The sequence below is a fragment of the Saccopteryx leptura genome, chromosome 6 (genome assembly GCF_036850995.1).
Source record: "Saccopteryx leptura isolate mSacLep1 chromosome 6, mSacLep1_pri_phased_curated, whole genome shotgun sequence".
Lineage (NCBI taxonomy): Eukaryota > Metazoa > Chordata > Mammalia > Chiroptera > Emballonuridae > Saccopteryx > Saccopteryx leptura.
In genome coordinates, this window is record NC_089508.1 from 125,245,694 (window position 1) to 125,265,106 (window position 19,413).

A 19,413-nucleotide genomic window follows, 5' to 3' on the forward strand; every position below is an offset into this window, starting at 1 on the left:
TGTTTGATGTATTGACATTATACATGGGGGAATCTGTCAGTTTACCAAATGGAGAACCTCTTCATTTATTTAAAGGAATCCAAGGGGAACTGTTAAATATTCCTTTGCTTCTTGAAGTTACCTAACTAGATGAAAGATGAGGCGTTCCAGTGTGTTGAGATGAGTTCGGGAGAGCTGGTCAATCACAGAGTATACACCACGGATTGTCTCTTTCCTCTCTTGAAGACCTAAACACAGTAAGAGCAGCAAATAAGACTAGCTATCCTTTCTTATATACTACCTATTCTTCCTGGAGAGATACTAGGAATCAGGGGAAACTGGCTCTAGAATTTTAGGAGAGGCAGTGTAGCTGTGTGGCTGGTAACTCAGTCACCACTACTCTCTCATTGCTGGAGTTCTTTGTTCACTATGTAGTCTCCTGAGTTTTCGTTTATATCCCAGTAACCCTTGATTACAGCAAGGGAAAAAAGATGCCCTAGTTTTTTAGGCATCTGGTGGCTAACTAAGCCCCCATTAAAATTAATCAACTGCCATATAATTTATAAACCAGTCTTATGGGACTGTGAGAAGTCATGCCTCAGGGCCTAAATACTTCTAGGCCTTCCTTCATCATCTACACATCTGTAGCACTGAAATACTAAACTCCATAACCTGTCAGGCCTGGCACAAAACAGAATTCTTGCCAAGATTTACAAATGGACTAAACTACTAGAGGATCGCTAAATAATCTATGTAACAAAGACGGTATTCTTTTCCCAAGTAGAGGCCTTCCCTCAAACCTAGGAATCCAGTGCTTACCCATTGCTCGAAGAAATTCCTCATAGAGCTCAAAGGTCATGAGTGGGTTGGGCAAATCACGAAGCCATTGTTTGAATACACTTGCAATGACATGTATGTTATAGTCATCTAGGTTTACACTCTCAGCATCTATTCATAGACAAGAGTGATAAAAGACAAAACATGCAAAGAGATTCAAATAATTCACTTTAGAAACTACCATCACCAAAAGAAGGCTTCTTGTTCTTTTTTTTTTTGGCTTCCTGTTCTTAATGAGACTGACTTCTCTTCTACAGTCTAATTCAATGTTTTAGAACACTGCTGCTAATTGTAGTAAAGGAACAATTTTTGTTTTATTTTCCAAATTTGTTGTACACTAATCCATGTATAAAATAAAAGATCACATCTTCATGTCAAAGCACTGTTAAATTGCTTGAACAGTTTCTAATGCTCAATTTCTGCACTTATCTTGCTATGGATTAGTCCTGAACCAAACTTTGAGTAACAATGCTTCCCATGACAAATGAAAAAAGGCCCAGGGGACATTTTCTAAAAGTAAGGCTGATTTTAAGTCATTCTTGGAGATGAATGAGTAATAACTGAGCTTAGGCAATGTATGGGGAACACCTTTATTCTGTCTCACTTGTTTATATAGATGAGATTTATAGATGAGATGACCTGGGTAAGGGTGATCAAGAGGATAAAGGAAGACTGACTTTTCACTTGGCAGTCTGACTAAAGGTACAAGAGACAAGGTGGCAATTGCCCTTAAACTGGAGCAGACCAAAGTCTCTGGAAGCAGAACCTCTGCCTGAGTTTTTTCAGGCATTTTCTGTTATTATGTCCATACTGATTCATTGCTCATTGATTTGTTCATTAAAAAAAAAATAAGAAAGAAAGAAAACTAGAAAGAAAATAGTATGTGGGTAGGTTCTTCGCTATGTAAAGACAGGCTTTGTTCATAAAGAGACTCAAAAAGACCTACTCCTTCTCAATATTGGTAAAGAGTAGAAGTTGAGCCTGACCTGTGGTGGCGCAGTGAATAAAGCGTCGACCTGGAAATGCTGAGGTCGCCAGTTCAAAGCCCTGGGCTTGCCTGGTCAAGGCACATATGGAAGTTGATGCTTCCTGCTCCTCCCCCCTTCTCTCTCTCTCTCTCTCTCTCTCTCTCCCTCTCTCTCTCTTTTCTAAAATGAATAAAAAAAATATATATATATATATATATATATAGTTAAAAAAAAAAGAGTAGAAGTTGAGAATGAAACCAAATTCAAACCCCTGTACACATTCCAGGATTGTGGCTAGAGCTGTACAGAGATACACACTCAACCCACTACCACTCAGTAACTATGTCATCATGGAGGGAGGCAAGAAGAGGTACTGGAAACAGCACTTAGAATCAGAATAATAGAGACTAACAGGCAACAGTTTAGAATGAACTCAGAAGATCTAGGATTAAATTCTAGGATCTAGGATTAAATTCTTGGTCACTTACTGGTGAGTCTTTGGGCAGGATCCTCTGTAAACCTCTGTTTCTTTATCTGTAAACAGGGCTAACAATCCCTAATTCATAGGGTTGTGAAGACTGTTATAAAAACATCAGTACCCTGCATTATCAACAACTCATTCATTAATTTCCCTGAGCCTAAATATTTCTTTGCAATTAGATATCAAGATCTTAACAGATTGTTAAAAAGATAAAGAGGTTTGTCTCAATTACCTAATAACTTTGCCTTGCATAAATGACATATTCAGTATATGTTTGCTGAATTGACCATATAAAATAGGAAAGACTCCTTTGAAACCCACAAAATGATTAACAAGCACCACAGAAAAGATTATGTTCTTCTGGCTACAAGAAAAGGATCAACATGTAATGAAAATTAAGAGTAGAAAATGACCTTTAATTTAAGTGAAAGTATTTGGCCTTGATCTGGAGGCACCATCTTACCTGTGTCTAGACCTTGTCGAAGCTCCTTGATTTTGTTAGTTGACCCAGACTTCCGGTAAATGCCTTCCGTGTATAGTCCATGCATTTCGATGTAGTTTATCAGCTTTTCTACCACTAAAGGAACAGTTCGGTCTTCACTAGTCAAACGGGACAGTTCAACCCCAAATTGTCGAGATGATAGCTCTGGATCATACTAAATGGAAGATAATTTTTGTTTCCAAATATGTTCAAACATCTTTAAACATGTTTAACCAGCTCTTTAGGAGGCACTACTTGTTATTTCCCTGAAGGTTTATGAGCACAGTTATGAGAGTTAGGGAGAGAGGGAATCATGGTTAAAGCTGACAGTATAAGTGAGATGTCAGTTTCCATCCTCTTCCACTAGGAAAACCCCCAGAAGTAATGGGATAAAGAAGAAAGGTAGTGGCAGCAGGCTACTGTTCTCTTCCTGTGAAAAATCTCTTCATATAAAGGTGAGATGTGGCCAAGAGAAAAGGGACTTAAATGTATGCCAAACATTTAACACGCACCATTAAAAAATTTACCAATTTAGTATGAGTTAGAACTGTCAGTAGTTCCTGAAGCATAAGAATTCTTAATGTTTACGTAAACTTTAGAAAACTTCAACTACATGTTGATGTCACAGCTAAAGGCAGAGGTACACAGACATTGGTCCATGGTTAGTGTTCTAGCTCTTTTTTATTTAGTCCAATAGTGTATTTGATATCATAACTTACTAACTATAGTTTATGAGGCTGCAAAAGAATGGCTTATCCTTAAGATTATTTAAATTCTCAGAAAAGCTAGTGACCTTGGGCTCAAGCCAGTGACCTTGGGTTTCAAGCCAGCGACCTTTGGGCTCAAACCAGTGACCTTGGGATCATATCTATGATCCCATGCTCAAACCAGTGACCCTGCACTCAAGTTGGTGAGCCCGCAGCTCAAGCCAGATGATCCCATGCTCAAGCCAGCAACCTCTTGGTTTTGAACCTGTGTCCTCAGGCCAATGCTCTATCCACTGCATCACTGCTTGGTCAGGCTGTATTGTTTTCTTAAGACTCTTTTTTGGGCCCTGGCCGGTTGACTCAGCGGTAGAGCGTCGGCCTGGTGTGCGGGAGTCCCGGGTTCGATTCCCGGCCAGGGCACACGGGAGAGGCGCCCATCTGCTTCTCCACCCCTCCCCTCCTTCCTCTCTGTCTCTCTCTTCCCCTCCCGCAGCCGCAGTCGAGGCTCCATTGGAGCAGGGATGGCCCGGGCGCTGGGGATGGCTCTGTGGCCTCTGCCTCAGGCGCTAGAGTGGCTCTGGATGTGGCAGAGTGACGCCCCGGAGGGGCGGAGCATCGCCCCCTGGTGGGCATGCCGGGTGGATCCCGGTTGGGCGCATGCGGGAGTCTGTCTGACTGCTTCCCCGTTTCCAGCTTTGGAAAAATGAAAAAAAAAAAAAAGACTCTTTTTTGTTTATTTAAGCTCTGATCTTTATTATTTCATTCCTTTCTATTCGGTTTGAGTTTTGTTTGTTCTTTTTCTAGTGTCTTTTAAGTGTAAGTTAGATTTACTTGAGATTTTCTTTGTTTTCTGAGGTAGGCTTGTGTGGCTATGAATTTTCCACTTAGAAATGCTTCCTTAGGACCCAAGTGGTTAAGATTGGTCCTAAGAAGTAGCTGCTTGATCATGCATGTATTGTGGAACCCACAAATGAGATATTACCCATCACCCCCACCTTGGAACAGAAAGGTGGGAAACCACTGGTGCCTGCCATGCCCCAGTCAGCACAAACAGCTACCCTAGCTATTATTTCCCTACGTGTAAAATCATATACTTCTTAGCATTTTCTGATTTACTTATTTCACTTAGTATAATGTTCTCAGGGCCCATCCATGATGTTGTGAATGACAATAGGTCATCATTTCTTATGTCTGATTAGTATTCCACTGTATTCATGAACATTCATTTGCTGTTCTTTAGGTGGTTACTTAAAAAACTTCAACAAATATCTGTAACATTTAAGCCTAATATATATATTTTCAGGACTTCTACCACTTTTCAGGTAACCCAGGAACCTTTGAATAATTTAAGTCCTTTTGTGTAGTTTTCATGCACTTTAATTCTCTATATTTTAAGCCCACAAGACATTCTTGTTTTTAGTAATATTCATTTATATTTACACATTATTTATTCTTTCCATTGGTCTTCATTCCTGCCTGTATTTCTGTTTCCAGACAAGGTAATTTTCCTTCTACCTTGTAAACCTCCTTTAATATTTCTTTTACTGCAAGTCTGCTGGTGACAAATGCTGAGTTTCTGTTTGTCTGGAAATATCTTCGCACCATGTCCACTTTTGAAGACTACTGTTACTGGATACAGAATTCTGGGTTAGCTTTATTTTCTTCTGACGCTTAAAATGTGCCAAGTCACTGTCTTTGACCTCCATTATTTTAATTGCAAAGTCAGTTGTCAGTCTTTTCATTGCTCAGTTAGGTAACACTGATTTTTCTCCCCTCTGATTACTTTTAAGAAATTTTCTTTTTTGCCTGACCTGTGGTGGCGCAGTGGATAAAGCGTCAACCTGGAAATGCTGAGGTTGCCGGTTCGAAACCCTGGGCTTGCCTAGTCAAGGCACATATGGGAGTTGATGCTTCCAGCTCCTCCCCCCTTCTCTCTCTTTCTCTCTCTCTCTCTCTCTCTCTCTCTCTCTCTCTCTCTCTCCCCCTCTCCTCTCTAAAAAAAAATGAATAAAAAAAAAAAAAAAAAAATTTTCTTTTTCCCCTGGCCGGTTGGCTCAGTGGTAGAGCATCGGCCTGGCGTGCAGAAGTCCCGGGTTCGATTCCCGGCCAGGGCACACAGGAGAAGCACCCATTTGCTTCTCCACCCTTTCCCCTCTCCTTCCTCTCTGTCTCTCTCTTCCCCTCCCACAGCGAGGCTCCATTGGAGCATAGATGGCCCGGGCGCTGGGGATGGCTCCTTGGCCTCTGCCCCAGGCGCTAGAGTGGCTCTGGTCGCAACAGAGCGACGCCCCGGAGGGGCAGAGCGTCGCCCCCTGGTGGGCGTGCTGGGTGGATCCCGGTCGGGTGCATGCGGGAGTCTGTCTGTCTCTCCCCGTTTCCAGCTTCAGAAAAAGAAAAAAAAAAAGAAATTTTCTTTTTCTTTCATTTGGAGTACTGTTGTATCTGGTACGGTTTTCTTTGTCTTTATCCCACTTTAGGTTAAAACTGGTTCATGAACCTGTGACTTGATGTGTTGGACCATTATACCTTTCTTCCCAAACACCAGTCACATACATTTAAAAACCTTTCATCCTTTCCAATGTCTTTTATGTTTATTTCTATATTTACCTATTCGTTTTCCTCTCCATGCTTGGATAATTCTAGTAACCTATCCGTTTACCACTCTTTTCTTCTCCTATGGCCAATATGCTTTTAAATCTATTTTTTGAGTCCTATAATTTCAGCTGCATTTTTTATTTTTAGACTTTCCAGGTAAATAAATAAATAATAAATATTATTTTTTCCATTTTGTGATAGAAAAAAATTTTTGTATCTTTTTACCTATTATTTGAACATGTTAATCAAAAAAGTTTTTTTTTAATTTTTTTTTATTTATTTATTCATTTTAGAGAGGAGAGGGAGAGACAGAGAGAGAGAGAGAGAGAGAGAGAGAGAGAAAGAGAGGGGAGACAGAGAGAGAAGGGGGAGAGGAGCTGGAAGCATCAACTCCCATATGTGCCTTGACCAGGCAAGCCCAGGGTTTTGAACCGGCGACCTCAGCATTTCCAAGTCGACACTTTATCCACTGCGCCACCACAGGTCAGGCCTAATCAAAAAAGTTTTAAAGTGCATGTCTGACAATTCAGTAACTGGGTCATCTATGAGTTGATTGCTATTGTCTATTTGGTATTTTTAGTCTCATTTCTTAATGTCTGATATTATATATGAACAAACTGCAAAGGCTCTGGATGAAGTTTTCTCTCTTTGGAGAGGATTCATCTTTTCTTTGGTGGATGCTAGCACAAAGAATAAATCATCTTAATCCAATCAAAGTTTACCTCCCTTTTCCTAGGCTCTTCAGAGATGCCATTGAGAGAGTATTAACTAGGGTCCCTCTTTGTAGGTAGATCATACAACTGCATAATTTCTCTCCTGAGCACTGTGAGACTGCAAAATACTCTAATCTGCTCTTCTGCTTAGCTCCTTAGCTTTTTGTCCTATGCAGCTCAAGGAATTAGAAAATGCCTTAAGGGGAAACCTCTGATTTTCAGGTTCATTTTTCTACGTCTGAATCATAGTCCCAATCCTAGACTTCAAATTTTGTCTCTACAGTCCTGTAAGATTTTTAAAAACTTTGCTGACTTCTTCCTCTTTTTCCAAGTGAGAGGAGGAAGACAGACTCCTACATGCACCCAACTGGGATCCACCCAGCAACCCCCATCTGGGACCATACTTGTAACAGAGCTACTTTTAGTACTGAGGCGGAGGCTCCACAGAGCCATCCTCAGGCCTGGGGCTGATGCACTTGAACTGTTATAAGGGACCCAACTAATTGTAACCCCTTTGCATTATAAGCTACCCAGGACCAGCTTATACGTGTAATTTATAATGACACTAGACTCCTTAGCCTCAACATTTTACTATTTTTGTCCATTTTAGGGAAGTTATTGTGCAGGCTCAACAGTCTATAAAAATGCAGACGTTAGGGGGCCTGCAACTGTTAAGAAATTTGGACCCTACACCCCAAAATTGTTCTAAAGATAACCTTAGCTTAAGGAGCCTGTTTCACTTCTATAATCTTGCTTAGCTAGGTGCCTGTATCCTGCTTTTGCCCCCACCCAAAAATATGGGTTTTGCCTTTAAAAGTGAACCCTTGATTTGTTCACGGCTGCATGATTTGAGTCTGTAGTGAGCTTCGTGCAACCAGCTGGCTTTTAATAATAAAGTGCTCAAAATTTTCCTGTAACTCGTGTCGCTTTAGAACTCACTGGTCACTTTACAGCAGAACCAATTGAGCCATGGCTGCAGGCTGGGAAATGAGAAAGAGAGACGGGGGGGGGGAGAGAGAGGGAGAGGGAGAGAGAGAGAGGAAGAGAGAAGGGGAAGCGGGAAGGGTGGAGAAGTAGAAGGTCACTTCTCTTGTGTGCCCTGACTGAGATCGAACCGGGACAGCCACATGCCAGGCCCATGCTCTATACCACTAAGCCAAGCAGGCAGGGCCACTTTGCTGACTTCTCTGATTCTTAAATGTGGCCCTATGCCCAGAATCTTGGTTTCTTGTTCTATAACAAAATTTGACAACTTCCCATGAGGAGAAAAACACCTCACAGATATATAGTTACCAATCTACAATTCTCTTCTCTCTAGGATCTTGGCCCTTAAAAGTTCAGTTTGCTTGGCAGCTCTCTGATGATTCACCACAGACTTTTTCAGTTGTTCTCAGCATGAGTAGTAGTATGCCATAAGCTACTCTATCTTAGCTGGAAGCAAATGTCCCACCTACATGTATTTAAAGCCTTGAATCAAAATTCCCTTTGTACTTTGCCATAATTTCTCTACTAATTTGGAACAGACACAAAATTCTATACATAGGCTATAAACAACATGCATACACATTAATATTGTAGTTCAGGTGTGTATATAACATTGTTACGATTGTCTGTATGTGACTAATAAGTAAGAAAATGTGATTATTCATCCATAAAAACCTAAAATCTTTCAAAAACAGTTGCTTCCTTGAAACATAGATACTGAAGTATATGTTCACAGTATCTTTTAAATCTCTGTCTATGGTATCCAAGTAGAAATATGTAAAAACACCAAATATGTAGTGAACTTTATGTTCATGTTAAAATCTTTAATTGCAACCTACCACTTTCAAGATAATTCCTAAGAAACGAATGTTTAATAAAATAAGAAACCTTTAGCCTGACCAGGTGGTGGCGCAGTGGATAGAGCGTCAGACTGAGATGCGGAAGATCCAGGTTTGAGACCCCAAGGTCGCCAGCTTGAGCGAGGCCTCATCTGGTTTAAGCAAAAGCTCACCAGCTTGAGCCCAAGGTCGCTGGCTCCAGCAAGGGGTTACTCGGTCTGCTGAAGGCCCACGGTCAAGGCACGTTATGAGAAGGCAGTCAATGAACAATTAGGGTGTTGCAATGCACAATGAAAAACTAATGATTGATGCTTCTCATCTCTCCGTTCCTGTCTGTCTGTCCCTGTCTATCCCTCTCTCTGACTCTATCTCTGTCTCTGTAAAACAAACAAACAAACAAACAAAAAAAGAAACCTTTAAAAGCAGTGCTTTAATAAATTATTGGGCAATCAGTTTAGTAGCTTCCATGTAGTAAAGGTAAATATAATTCTCAGAAAATCAATTCAGATATTAATATATATCTCCTTTTATGTGTATGCTGGATCATGACAGCAAATGTATATTTCTTACTGTGATTTGAAAATCAAAGGTTTTAAACCTACTGCTCTATAAAACTATCCTAGAGGCCTTGATTTCTTTCCATGAGACACCAAATAACCCATCAGTTCTGTTCATTATTATTCATAGATAATAACTTCTTACCTTTTTAGAACACTTGGCTGTGGTTTTCAGACAGCACTTCTTGTGGCAAGCATACTTGCATACTAAAAAGAAGGTTAAGAGAGAATTTTTAGAAGTTTGTATATCAATGACATGAACTTAAAAAGATTAAAAGTTTATTTTGTATATAATTTTTCTTTAAATCTGAGACTGCCAAAGTATCATATATATATATATACTCTACTCTGTACATTAGAAAGAAAAGCATTTAACCTGTTCTTTGTAAATACAATTTACTTTATTTAGCCCATTCTATTTAGAAATATAAAGTTGAAAAACATGCCTAATATTTCTAACCAATGTCTATACAATATTTTTATTCTTTCAAGACTGTTTACCCTTTCACCGCCCCCGCCCCCATATTCCAGTAAAATACTTATCTATCTCTATGGTTTGAGTCACAGATTAGAGTTCATGTTCCCTTCATATGACTTTTATCCTTATTACCATAGTAGACTCAACCCTTCCTAATGTTTCAGTTTTAGCCCAGCAGTAAATAAACCCTCACAGAATTAATGACAGCACTCGAGTCTATCATGAAATGACAGAAATAGAAAAAGGTCTTCTGTAAGCCAGAACCAAGTTGACCTACAAGAAGTCTCTATTCACACTCTAGTATTTATATATTCTGATGAAAGGGTTACAGTAAAGAAAAAAAGTACCTTTTGGGTTATAATCTAAGAATTCATTAGTTAATCTATCCATCTACTCAACAAGTAGTTATTGAAACTTACCATGTGCCAGAACTGTTCTAGGCACTGGTGATACAGAAGAGATAGGTAAGTTTCCCAACCTTACAGAGTATACATTCTAGTGGGACAAACTAACAAAACAAGAAAACAAATGAATACTTAATATAATCTTGAGTGGTGACAAATGCTATAAAGACTTTCAAAGCTGAGTAAGGGAACCGAGAGTACCAGGGAACCGGGTGGCATTTTAGGTAGGAAAGTAAGGAAAGAACTCTCTATGATGTAACATTTGAGTACAGACATGAATTAACTGAAACAATATGTCCTACTAACATCTGGAAGAAGAGCATTTCAGATAGAGTGAGCTCCAAGTACAGTGACCAAAGAATATAAAAATATTTGGTTTGGCTACTGAGAGTAGGTGAAAGACAGTAGTGAGAGACGAGGTTAAAAAATTAGGAAGTATGACTTTTTATTTTATGTTAAAGAAGACATAAGAAAACTTAGGGAAATAGAAGCATCAAGTAGTTTTAAAAATCCTCAAAGATCTCTTACACTTACATTTGCAAACAGAGGCTCGGTCCATTATCCATATCAGAGAAGAACAGTACTCGCAGTACGTAGGAATGCTATACTGAGTGGCCTTAAAGATGTGGCCATTGTGCTCTTCCATCTGAAAGAAAAACATGGCTATCTATGTTATAGCCAACAGCACATGTCACCCTAACATTGTCAGCCAATGAGAAACCCAGTGGAGTGGAGTGGAGTAAATCTTTTCAGCACTTATTGCAGGAAAAAAAGAAAGATCTTCTAAAAAATAAAGTTAAATTAAAATATGTGTTCACTGCTTTCAAAAACTAACAATTTTGTGGAGAAACAAGGCCAACTTATATGAAAATTAGAAAGCAATGCATAAAACACATATGAGCTATCTTATGTGAGTTCAATCAGCATGTTAGGCAGTTCTCAAATTTGTATTTTTAACCTCAAAAACCTTTACACTTTGAAAATTATTGATGACCACAAAGAACTTCTGTTTATGAGCTATATCTGCTATATTTACTATATTAGAAATTGAAACTGAAAAAAATTGTACTATCCAATTCATTTAAAATTACGTGTTAACATAAATAACATTTTTATGAAAAACTGTGCCTTTATTCACCCGATTTTTTGTGTGTGTGTGTATTTTTCTGAAGCTGGAAACGGGGAGAGACAGTCAGACAGACTCCCGCATGCGCCCGACCGGGATCCACCCGGCACGCCCACCAGGGGGTGACGCTCTGCCCACCAGGGGGCGATGCTCTGCCCCTCCAGGGCGTCGCTCTGTCGCGACCAGAGCCACTCTAGCGCCTGGGGCAGAAGCCAAGGAGCCATCCCCAGCGCCCGGGCCATCCTTGCTCCAATGGAGCCTCGCTGCGGGAGGGGAAGAGAGAGACAGAGAGGAAGGAGAGGGGGAGGGGTGGAGAAGCAGATAGGCACCTCTCCTGTGTGCCCTGGCCGGGAATCGAACCCGGGACTTCTGCACGCCAGGCTGACGCTCTACCACTGAGCCAACCGGCCAGGGAAAACTGTGCCTTTACAACAAACAAACAAACAAACACAGCAACGTTAAGAGGAGTATTGTTTTGGCCTGACCTGTGGTGGCGCAGTGGATAAAGCATCCACTTGGAAATGCTGAGGTTGCCGGTTCGAAACCCTGGGCTTGCCTGGTCAAGGCACATATGGGAGTTGATGCTTCCCGCTCCTCCCCTCATCTCTCTCTGTCTCTCCTCTCTCTCTCTCTGTCTCTCCCTCTCCTCTCTAAAATGAATAAATAAAAAAATTAAAAAAAAAAAAAAGAGGAGTATTGTTTTAACTTTTTGTAGACCTCTTTAATGTCTGGCTTAATAAAAGACACCTGGATTCCCATATCCACTTTTTTTTAATTTTTTTATTTATTCATTTTAGAGAAGAGAGAGATGGAGAGAGAGAGAGAGAGAGAAGGGGGAAGCAGGAAGCATCGACTCCCACATGTGCCCTGACCAGGCAAGCCCAGGGTTTCGAACCGGGAGCCTCAGTGTTCCAGGTCGACGCTTTATCCCCTGCGCCACCACAGGTCAGGCCCATATCTACTTTTTCATTCAACCTGTTGGCAGGTGCGGTTTAGTTTGAAAGATATGAAGAAAATCCAAGTTGATACAGATTTGAAATTGGAAAAAAAAAAGGATAATTTAATTATCTTTTCAGATGATGCTACATCAAAACTCTACAAATAACTTGAAGGTTAATTGAAATATGAAATCTAAAACGACATCAAAGAATTCTTCATGCTCTGTGATATTAAAATCAATTTTTCTGGGCTTCATTAAAATTTACAACTTTTATTTCAAGGTATCATTAAGAAAATAAAAAGATAAGTCACAGACTTGGAGAAAATATTTGAAAATCATGTATTTGATTAAGGACTTCTATCTAGAATATATGAAGAACTGTTACAACTCAATAATAAAAAGATAACTCAATTTAAAAACAAGCAAAATACTGAACAGACAGTTCATTAAAGAAGTACAAATGGCCAATAGGCACACGAAAAGATGCTTGAAATCATCAGTCATCAGGGAAATGCAAATTAAAACCACGAGGAGGTACTGCTTCACACCCACCAGAATGGCTCTAAGTAAAAAAGACAGCATGACTGCTGGTGAGGATGTGGAAAGACCCCCAGAAACTGCAGTTGGGACTGTAAAATGACACTGTCACTTGGAAAACAGTTTGGAAATTTTTGAAAATCTACATCAGAGTTACCATATGACCCAGAAATCCTACTCTTAGGTAGTTTATACCCAAGAAAACTGAAAACATGTTCACATCTGTACATGAATATCCACAACAACATTACTCATAACATCTCAAAGGTGGAAACAACCCAAATACCCATCAAATGATAAAAAGATAAGATATATATCCCTACAATGGAATAGCACTAAAAACACCTAACTACTGAATGAATCTCAGAAACATTATGTTAAAAAGCCAAATGCAAAAAAGACCACACACTGTATGACTGCATTTATATGAAATATTCAGAATATGCTAATATAAAAAAAAAAGTAAATTAGCAATTACCTGAAACTGGGAATGGTAAAGAGCAAGGTCTACAAACTGGCATAAAAAATCCTCTTGGGGTAATGTAAATGTTCTAAAATTAGATAGAATCACTAAACTGGGCCCTGGCCAGTTGGCTCAGTGGTAGAGCGTCGGCCTGGTGTGCAGGAGTCCCGGGTTTGATTCCCAGCCAGGGCACACAGGAGAGGCGCTCATCTGCTTCTCAACCCCTCCCCCTCTCCTTCCTCTCTGTCTTTCTCTTCCCCTCCCGCAGCCAAGGCTCCACTGGAGCAACGTTGGCCCAAGCGCGAAGGATGGCTCTGTGGCCTCTGCCTCAGGCACTAGAATGGCTCTGGTTGCAACAGAGCGACGCCCCAGGTGGGCAGAGCATCACCACCTGGTGGGCGTGCCGGGTGGATCCCGGTCGGGCGCATGCGGGAGTCTGTCTGACTGCTTCCCCGTTTCCAACTTCAGAAAAAAAAAGAAGAAGAAAGAATCACTAAACTGTGCACTTAAAAGGGATAAATTACACTTAATTAAATTTACCTCAATAATTCTCTTTTTAAAAACTGTTTAGTCTATCTTGCACTTTAAATGGATATTTTACTTATACATGATTTTATAGTATTTTGCATTGGTAATTTGGAGAATACTAGTTCAGAGAGTATACACTGTGCAGCCCTTCCACATAGACACATTATACACCATTAAAAAGTCATGTTCCTTTATATCATTAACAATCTCATCAGAAATCTCATCTTTAATGGAAAGTTCTCATACTCATAGCAGCAAATATTTCCACAATCCTATTTTTTGCTTGAGATCTCAAACTTTACTGATAATACTGTCAGAAGTTTTCTTTGAAGTGACAGAGTCACTGTACATTTTCAGAAAAAATGTCTGCCAATTACCAAAGTCTAAATAAGTACTGCTTGTTAATAAAGTAAAAGTGATTGCTATTTGTTGGGCAGATAAAATACATTATGCTCACTTTGTTAAAGATGGCGCTGCCCACGTGGAGGCCGTTGCCCAGGTGATATTAATGTGTGTCTCTGTGGGCTGTGGGCAGGCAGAATCCTTGTAGCCTGGGGCTTGGTTTTGGGATTAAGCCTTTCCCACCCTTTTTAATGTGGGGTGGTACAATCCTATCATGCCTCAGAAAGTGACTTTGTATTAGAGACTTCCCTATTTTGTATATTGGATTAAAGGTCTGGATTTCTACACTATAAAATGGGGGCAGAACGGGATCTTGCTCTCTTGGTTCCTGAGATTATCATTAGAGGAGAGAGCAGAGAGGAGAGCAGAGAAAGGCCACGTAGAGGAGGCCAGGAGAGGCAGCCAAGATGGCGGAGTGTTGAGTGAGAAGCCAGTTAGTGCAGAGTTTGTGCAGGGAGAAGGAAGGAGATGGGGAACAGAGGTGACTAAATCTGGTGAGCTAGAAACCTTTGATTCTAGGAAACTCGGATAAGTCAGTAGCTTTGTGAGCACTGAATGTGAGTGGGTTTTGGAGCCCAGTGTGTGTTTTTACTTGCCCGCCGGGTGCAAGCTAGGATTAAAGATAATGGCTCATCAGTTTTTGGCTCCATTGTTTCTTTACCGACTGTCTGAATCCAATGTGAACCTGCATGGGCCAGGTGGCTGTGATAGTGGCCATGGCCACTGGTTTTACACTATTAAAAAAAAAGTGGCTAGAGACACAAAAGTTGTACTCAAGCCTGACTGGTGGTCGTGCAGTGGAGAGAGCATCAACCTGGGATGTTGAGGTCCCATGTTTGAAACCCCAAGGTCGCCAGCTTAAGCATGGGCTCATCTGGCTTGAGTGTGGGGTCATAGGTTTGAACTTGGGATAATCACTACGATTCCAAGGTCACTAGCTTGAGCCCAAAGATCGCTGGCTTGAGCCAGGGGTCAGTGGCTCAGCTAGAGTCTCCAGGTCAAGGCACATATGAGAAAGCAATCGGTGAACAACTAAAGTGCTGCAACTAGAAACTGATGCTTCTCATCTCTCTCTCTTCCTGTCTGTCTTTGCCTCTCTCTCTCTCTTGCTAAAAAATAAAGTTGTACTCAAATGTTCCTAGTAGTATTACTCATACTAGCTAAAAAGTAGAAAAACACGGCCCAGACTGGTTAGCTTAGTCAGTTAAGAGCGTCATCCCAAAACAACAAGGTTGGGGGTTTGATCCCTGGTCAGGGCACACATGGGAAGTAATCAAAAAATGCACGACTAAGTGGAACAACAAATGCTTCCCTTCCCCCACCCCTCTCTCTGCCTTCCTCTCTCTGTCTCTCTGAAAATCAACAAAAAAAGTAAGTCCTGGCCCTGGCCGTTTGGCTCAGTGGTAGAGCGTCGGCCTGGCGTGCAGAAGTCCCAGGTTCGATTTCCGGCCAGGGCACACAGGAGAAGCGCCCATCTGCTTCTCCACCCCTCCCCCTCTCCTTCCTCTCTGTCTCTTCTTCCCCTCCAGCAGCTGAGGCTCCATTGGAGCAAAGATGGCCCGGGCGCTGGGGATGGCTCCTTGGCCTCTGCCCCAGGCGCTAGAGTGGCTCTGGTCGCAACAGAGCGACGCCCCGGAGGGGCAGAGCGTCGCCCCCTGGTGGGCGTGCCGGGTGGATCCCGGTCGGGCGCATGTGGGAGTCTGACTGTCTCTCCCCGTTTCCAGCTTCAGAAAAATACAAAAAAAAAAAAAGTAAGTCCTGGCCAGATAGCTCGGTTGGTTGGAGGATTATTCCAGAGTGCAGAGGATGCCAGTTCAATTCCCCAGTCAGGGCACATACAGGAGCAGCTCAATATTGCTGTCTCTCTCTCTCAAAAAAAAAAGTGGGAAAACACAGAAGTCCATAAACTAGATGAATAGATAAATAAAATGTAGTATAATCTATACAATGGACTATAACATGGCTATAAAAAGGAATAAAGCACCACACATGCTACAACATGCATGAATCTTTTTTTTTTACTTTTTTTTTTATTTATTCATTTTTAGAGAGGAGAGGGGGAGAGAGAAAGAGAGAGAGAGAGAAAGAGAGAGAGAGAGAGAGAGAGAGAGAGGAGAGATGGGGGGGAGGAGCTGGAAGCATCAACTCCCATATGTGCCTTGACCAGGCAAGCCCAGGGTTTCGAACCAGCGACCTCAGCATTTCCAGGTCGATGCTTTATCTACTGCGCCACCACAGGTCAGGCTCCAACATGCATGAATCTTGAAAACATTATGCTAAGTGAAAAAAGATGGATACAGAAGGCCAAAAGTATGTTTTGTTTCGTTTTTAATCAATATGAAATGTCCATAATAGGCAAATCCACAGAGAAAGAAAGTAGATTACTGGTTGTCAGGGGTGCGTGAAGATAGAACAGGGAGTGACCAATGTAGTAAATACAGTCATGTGCTGCTCACAACAGGGATATCGTTCTGAGAAATGCGTCGTCAGGTGATTTTGTTGTTGTGCAAACATCATAAAATACATTTATGCAAACCTAAATGGAATAGCCTATTTACAGTGGTTTTCAACGACTGGTCCACCAGAAATTTTGTGTCAGTATGTGAAATAGTTAACCTCCTTGATGTTGTATGAAGATTACAGACCCAATGATCTTAGTCAAATACACTTAAGCTCAGGGTGATTTCTGCTTTAGTGGTCTCCAAAATAATTCTCCTATTTTCACTGGTCCCCAAGTATAAATTGAAAACCACTGGTATAGGATACAAATTTACACAGCATGATACTATGTTGAATACTGTAGGCAATTATTAACACAACGTTAAATATTTATATATGTATGTAAACCCAGAAAAGATATAGTAATATAAGAGGTAAAAAAAATTGTACACCCCTATAGGGCACATATGATGAGTGGAGCCTGCAGGACTGGAAGTGGCTCTGGGTGAGTCAGTGAGAGAGCGCTGAGTGAATGTGATGGCCTACAACACTACTGTACAATATTGTAGACTTGGTATACACCATACACTTAAGCTACATCAGATTTACAGAATAACCTCAAATTAAATCAAGCACAAGAGAAAATGGTACAATCAAGAGATACAGTAGCCTGACCAGGCAGTGCCACAGTGGATAGAGTGTCGGACTGGGATGCAGAGGACCCAGGTTTGAAACCCCGAGGTTGCCAGCTTGAGCGCGGGCTCATCTGGCTTGAGCGCGAGCTTACCAGCTTGAGCAGGGGTCCCCAAACTACGGAGGGCCGCATGCGGCCCCCTGAGGCCATTTATCCGGCCCCTGCTGCACTTCCGGAAGGGGAACCTCTTTCATTGGTGGTCAGAGAGAGGAGCATAGCTCCCATTGAAATGCTGGTCAGTTTGTTGATTTAAATTTACTTGTTCTTTATTTTAAATATTGTATTTGTTCCCGTTTTGTTTTTTTTTACTTTAAAATAAGATATGTGCAGTGTGCATAGGGATTTGTTCATAGTTTTTTTTATAGTCCGGCCCTCCAACGGTCTGAGGGATAGTGAACTGGCCCCCTGTGTCAAAAGTTTGGGGACCCCTGAGCTTGAGCGTGGGGACGCTGACTTGAGTGTGGGATCATAGATATGACCCTATAGTCGCTGGCTTGAGCCCAAAGGTCCCTGACTTGAGCAAGGGTTACTTGCTCTGCTGTAGTCCCCCAGTCAAGGCACATATGAGAAAGCAATCAATGAACAACTAAGGTGCCACAATGAAGAACTGATGCTTCTCATTTCGCTTCCTTCCTGTCTGTCCCTATCTCTGTCTATCTCTCTCTGTCACACACACACACAAAAGAGACATAGTAAACATGAGATGCCTGAGGCACTGCAGACTGTTTCACAGCAAAGTTTTCTGTATGAGTAGAGAGTGTATACTCTAAAAACAATAAATAACATAGTATAGTAAATAATAAATCAGTAACATAGTCGCTTACTATCAAGTATTGTATACACTGTACACAACTATATGAACTGCACTTTTATATGACTGGCAGTGCGGTAACATCGTTGCTTATTAACAAGTATTGTATACACTGTACACAACTGTATGTGCTGCACTTATATATTACTGGCAATGTGGTAGGGTTGTTTGCACCAGCATCACCACACATAGGAGGAAAGGGTTGTACTCTGACATTATAAAAGCTCTTTGACCTCACTAGGCAATCAAAAATTTTCAGCTCCATTATAATCTTGAGATCACCATCATATATGCAGTCCGTAACTGAATGAAATGTCTTTATGCAGTGCTTGTTTATATACTAAACCACATTAAACTATACACTAATTTAAATGGTTAAAATGGTGAATTTTGTTATATAGATCTTGCCACAATTTTTTAAAAGGCTAGATCAGTTTACAATTCAATTTACAAGTGATTTTTCTTTTAAGACAACCACCATTAGCAGCTATTGCACACTTTCCATCCCCAATTGGAGTAACTGACTTGATCTCTGCTAAGTTGTCAGCTGTTTTATCCATAATTGCTTTTGTGTCAACTCAGTGAAGAAAAATGTTACTATTATTATTTTGAAAATAGTTTTGATCTTCCAAATTTCTGAAAGAGTCCCAGAAACCCCTGAAGACCACACTTTTGAGAACCACCAGATTAAATAGTTTATATAAGCAGAGAAAAAGTATAGAAGGATTTACACATTAACTATAGTGATTCTCTCTGGTGAGATAAAATGCCCAGAAACAGATGTAACATGAAATAACAAAAATCTATATATAAAAAACTTTAAAACCCTTCAAGAGGACACAAAAATAGACTTGAAAAGAAGAAGAGATTCAAAATTATAAAAGTGTCAGTTCTATATTAACTTTTAAGAGAAGCTAAGGGAAAGTAGTAATAGTTTTGCCTCATAAAACTAGATAGGTAAATTCAAAGTTGATATGGAAAAATAAGTAAAAATAGCCAAAAAAGTGCTAAAAAAAAAGTAATTAGGGAATACCTGGCCCTGCAATTATTACACATAACAGAAGTTTAATAATTAAAGTCGTGTGGAATTAACTCATGAATATTCAGATCAATTAATGAAACAGGATAAAAAAGATCCAAGCATAAAGGGAAATTTAGAATATAAAAAGGGTGACATCATCTCAAAATAGGTGGGTAAAAATGAGCTTTTAAATAAATGATGCTAAGTTTGGTAAGATGTAAAATTAGATTGGTATTTCATACTATATGCTATGACAAACTCCATAAAGATCAGAATTTAAGTGTAAAAAAAAAAAAAATGTGCCTATTCGCCCATCTGCTTCTCCACCCCTCCCCCTCTCCTTCCTCTCTGTCTCTCTCTTCCTCTCCCGCAGCTGAGGCTCCATTGGAGCAAAGGATGGCCCAGGCGCTGGGGATGGCTCCATGGCCT

The 19,413-nt window shown here is 40.6% G+C and overlaps 1 protein-coding gene across 5 annotated transcripts in view; it reads right to left on the bottom strand.

The window, feature by feature from the left end:
- Positions 1–19,413, bottom strand: part of MYO9A (myosin IXA) — a 301,246-nt gene that overhangs the window by 21,867 nt on the left and 259,966 nt on the right. For all 5 annotated transcript variants that reach the window (XM_066388529.1, XM_066388530.1, XM_066388531.1 and 2 more), the window contains 5 exons: positions 10,558–10,669; positions 9,287–9,348; positions 2,729–2,921; positions 799–927; positions 122–227 (listed from right to left, as the gene is read on the bottom strand). In XM_066388529.1, the coding sequence (XP_066244626.1) occupies positions 122–227; positions 799–927; positions 2,729–2,921; positions 9,287–9,348; positions 10,558–10,669 (602 nt within the window). The remainder of the gene's footprint in view (positions 1–121; positions 228–798; positions 928–2,728; positions 2,922–9,286; positions 9,349–10,557; positions 10,670–19,413) is intronic.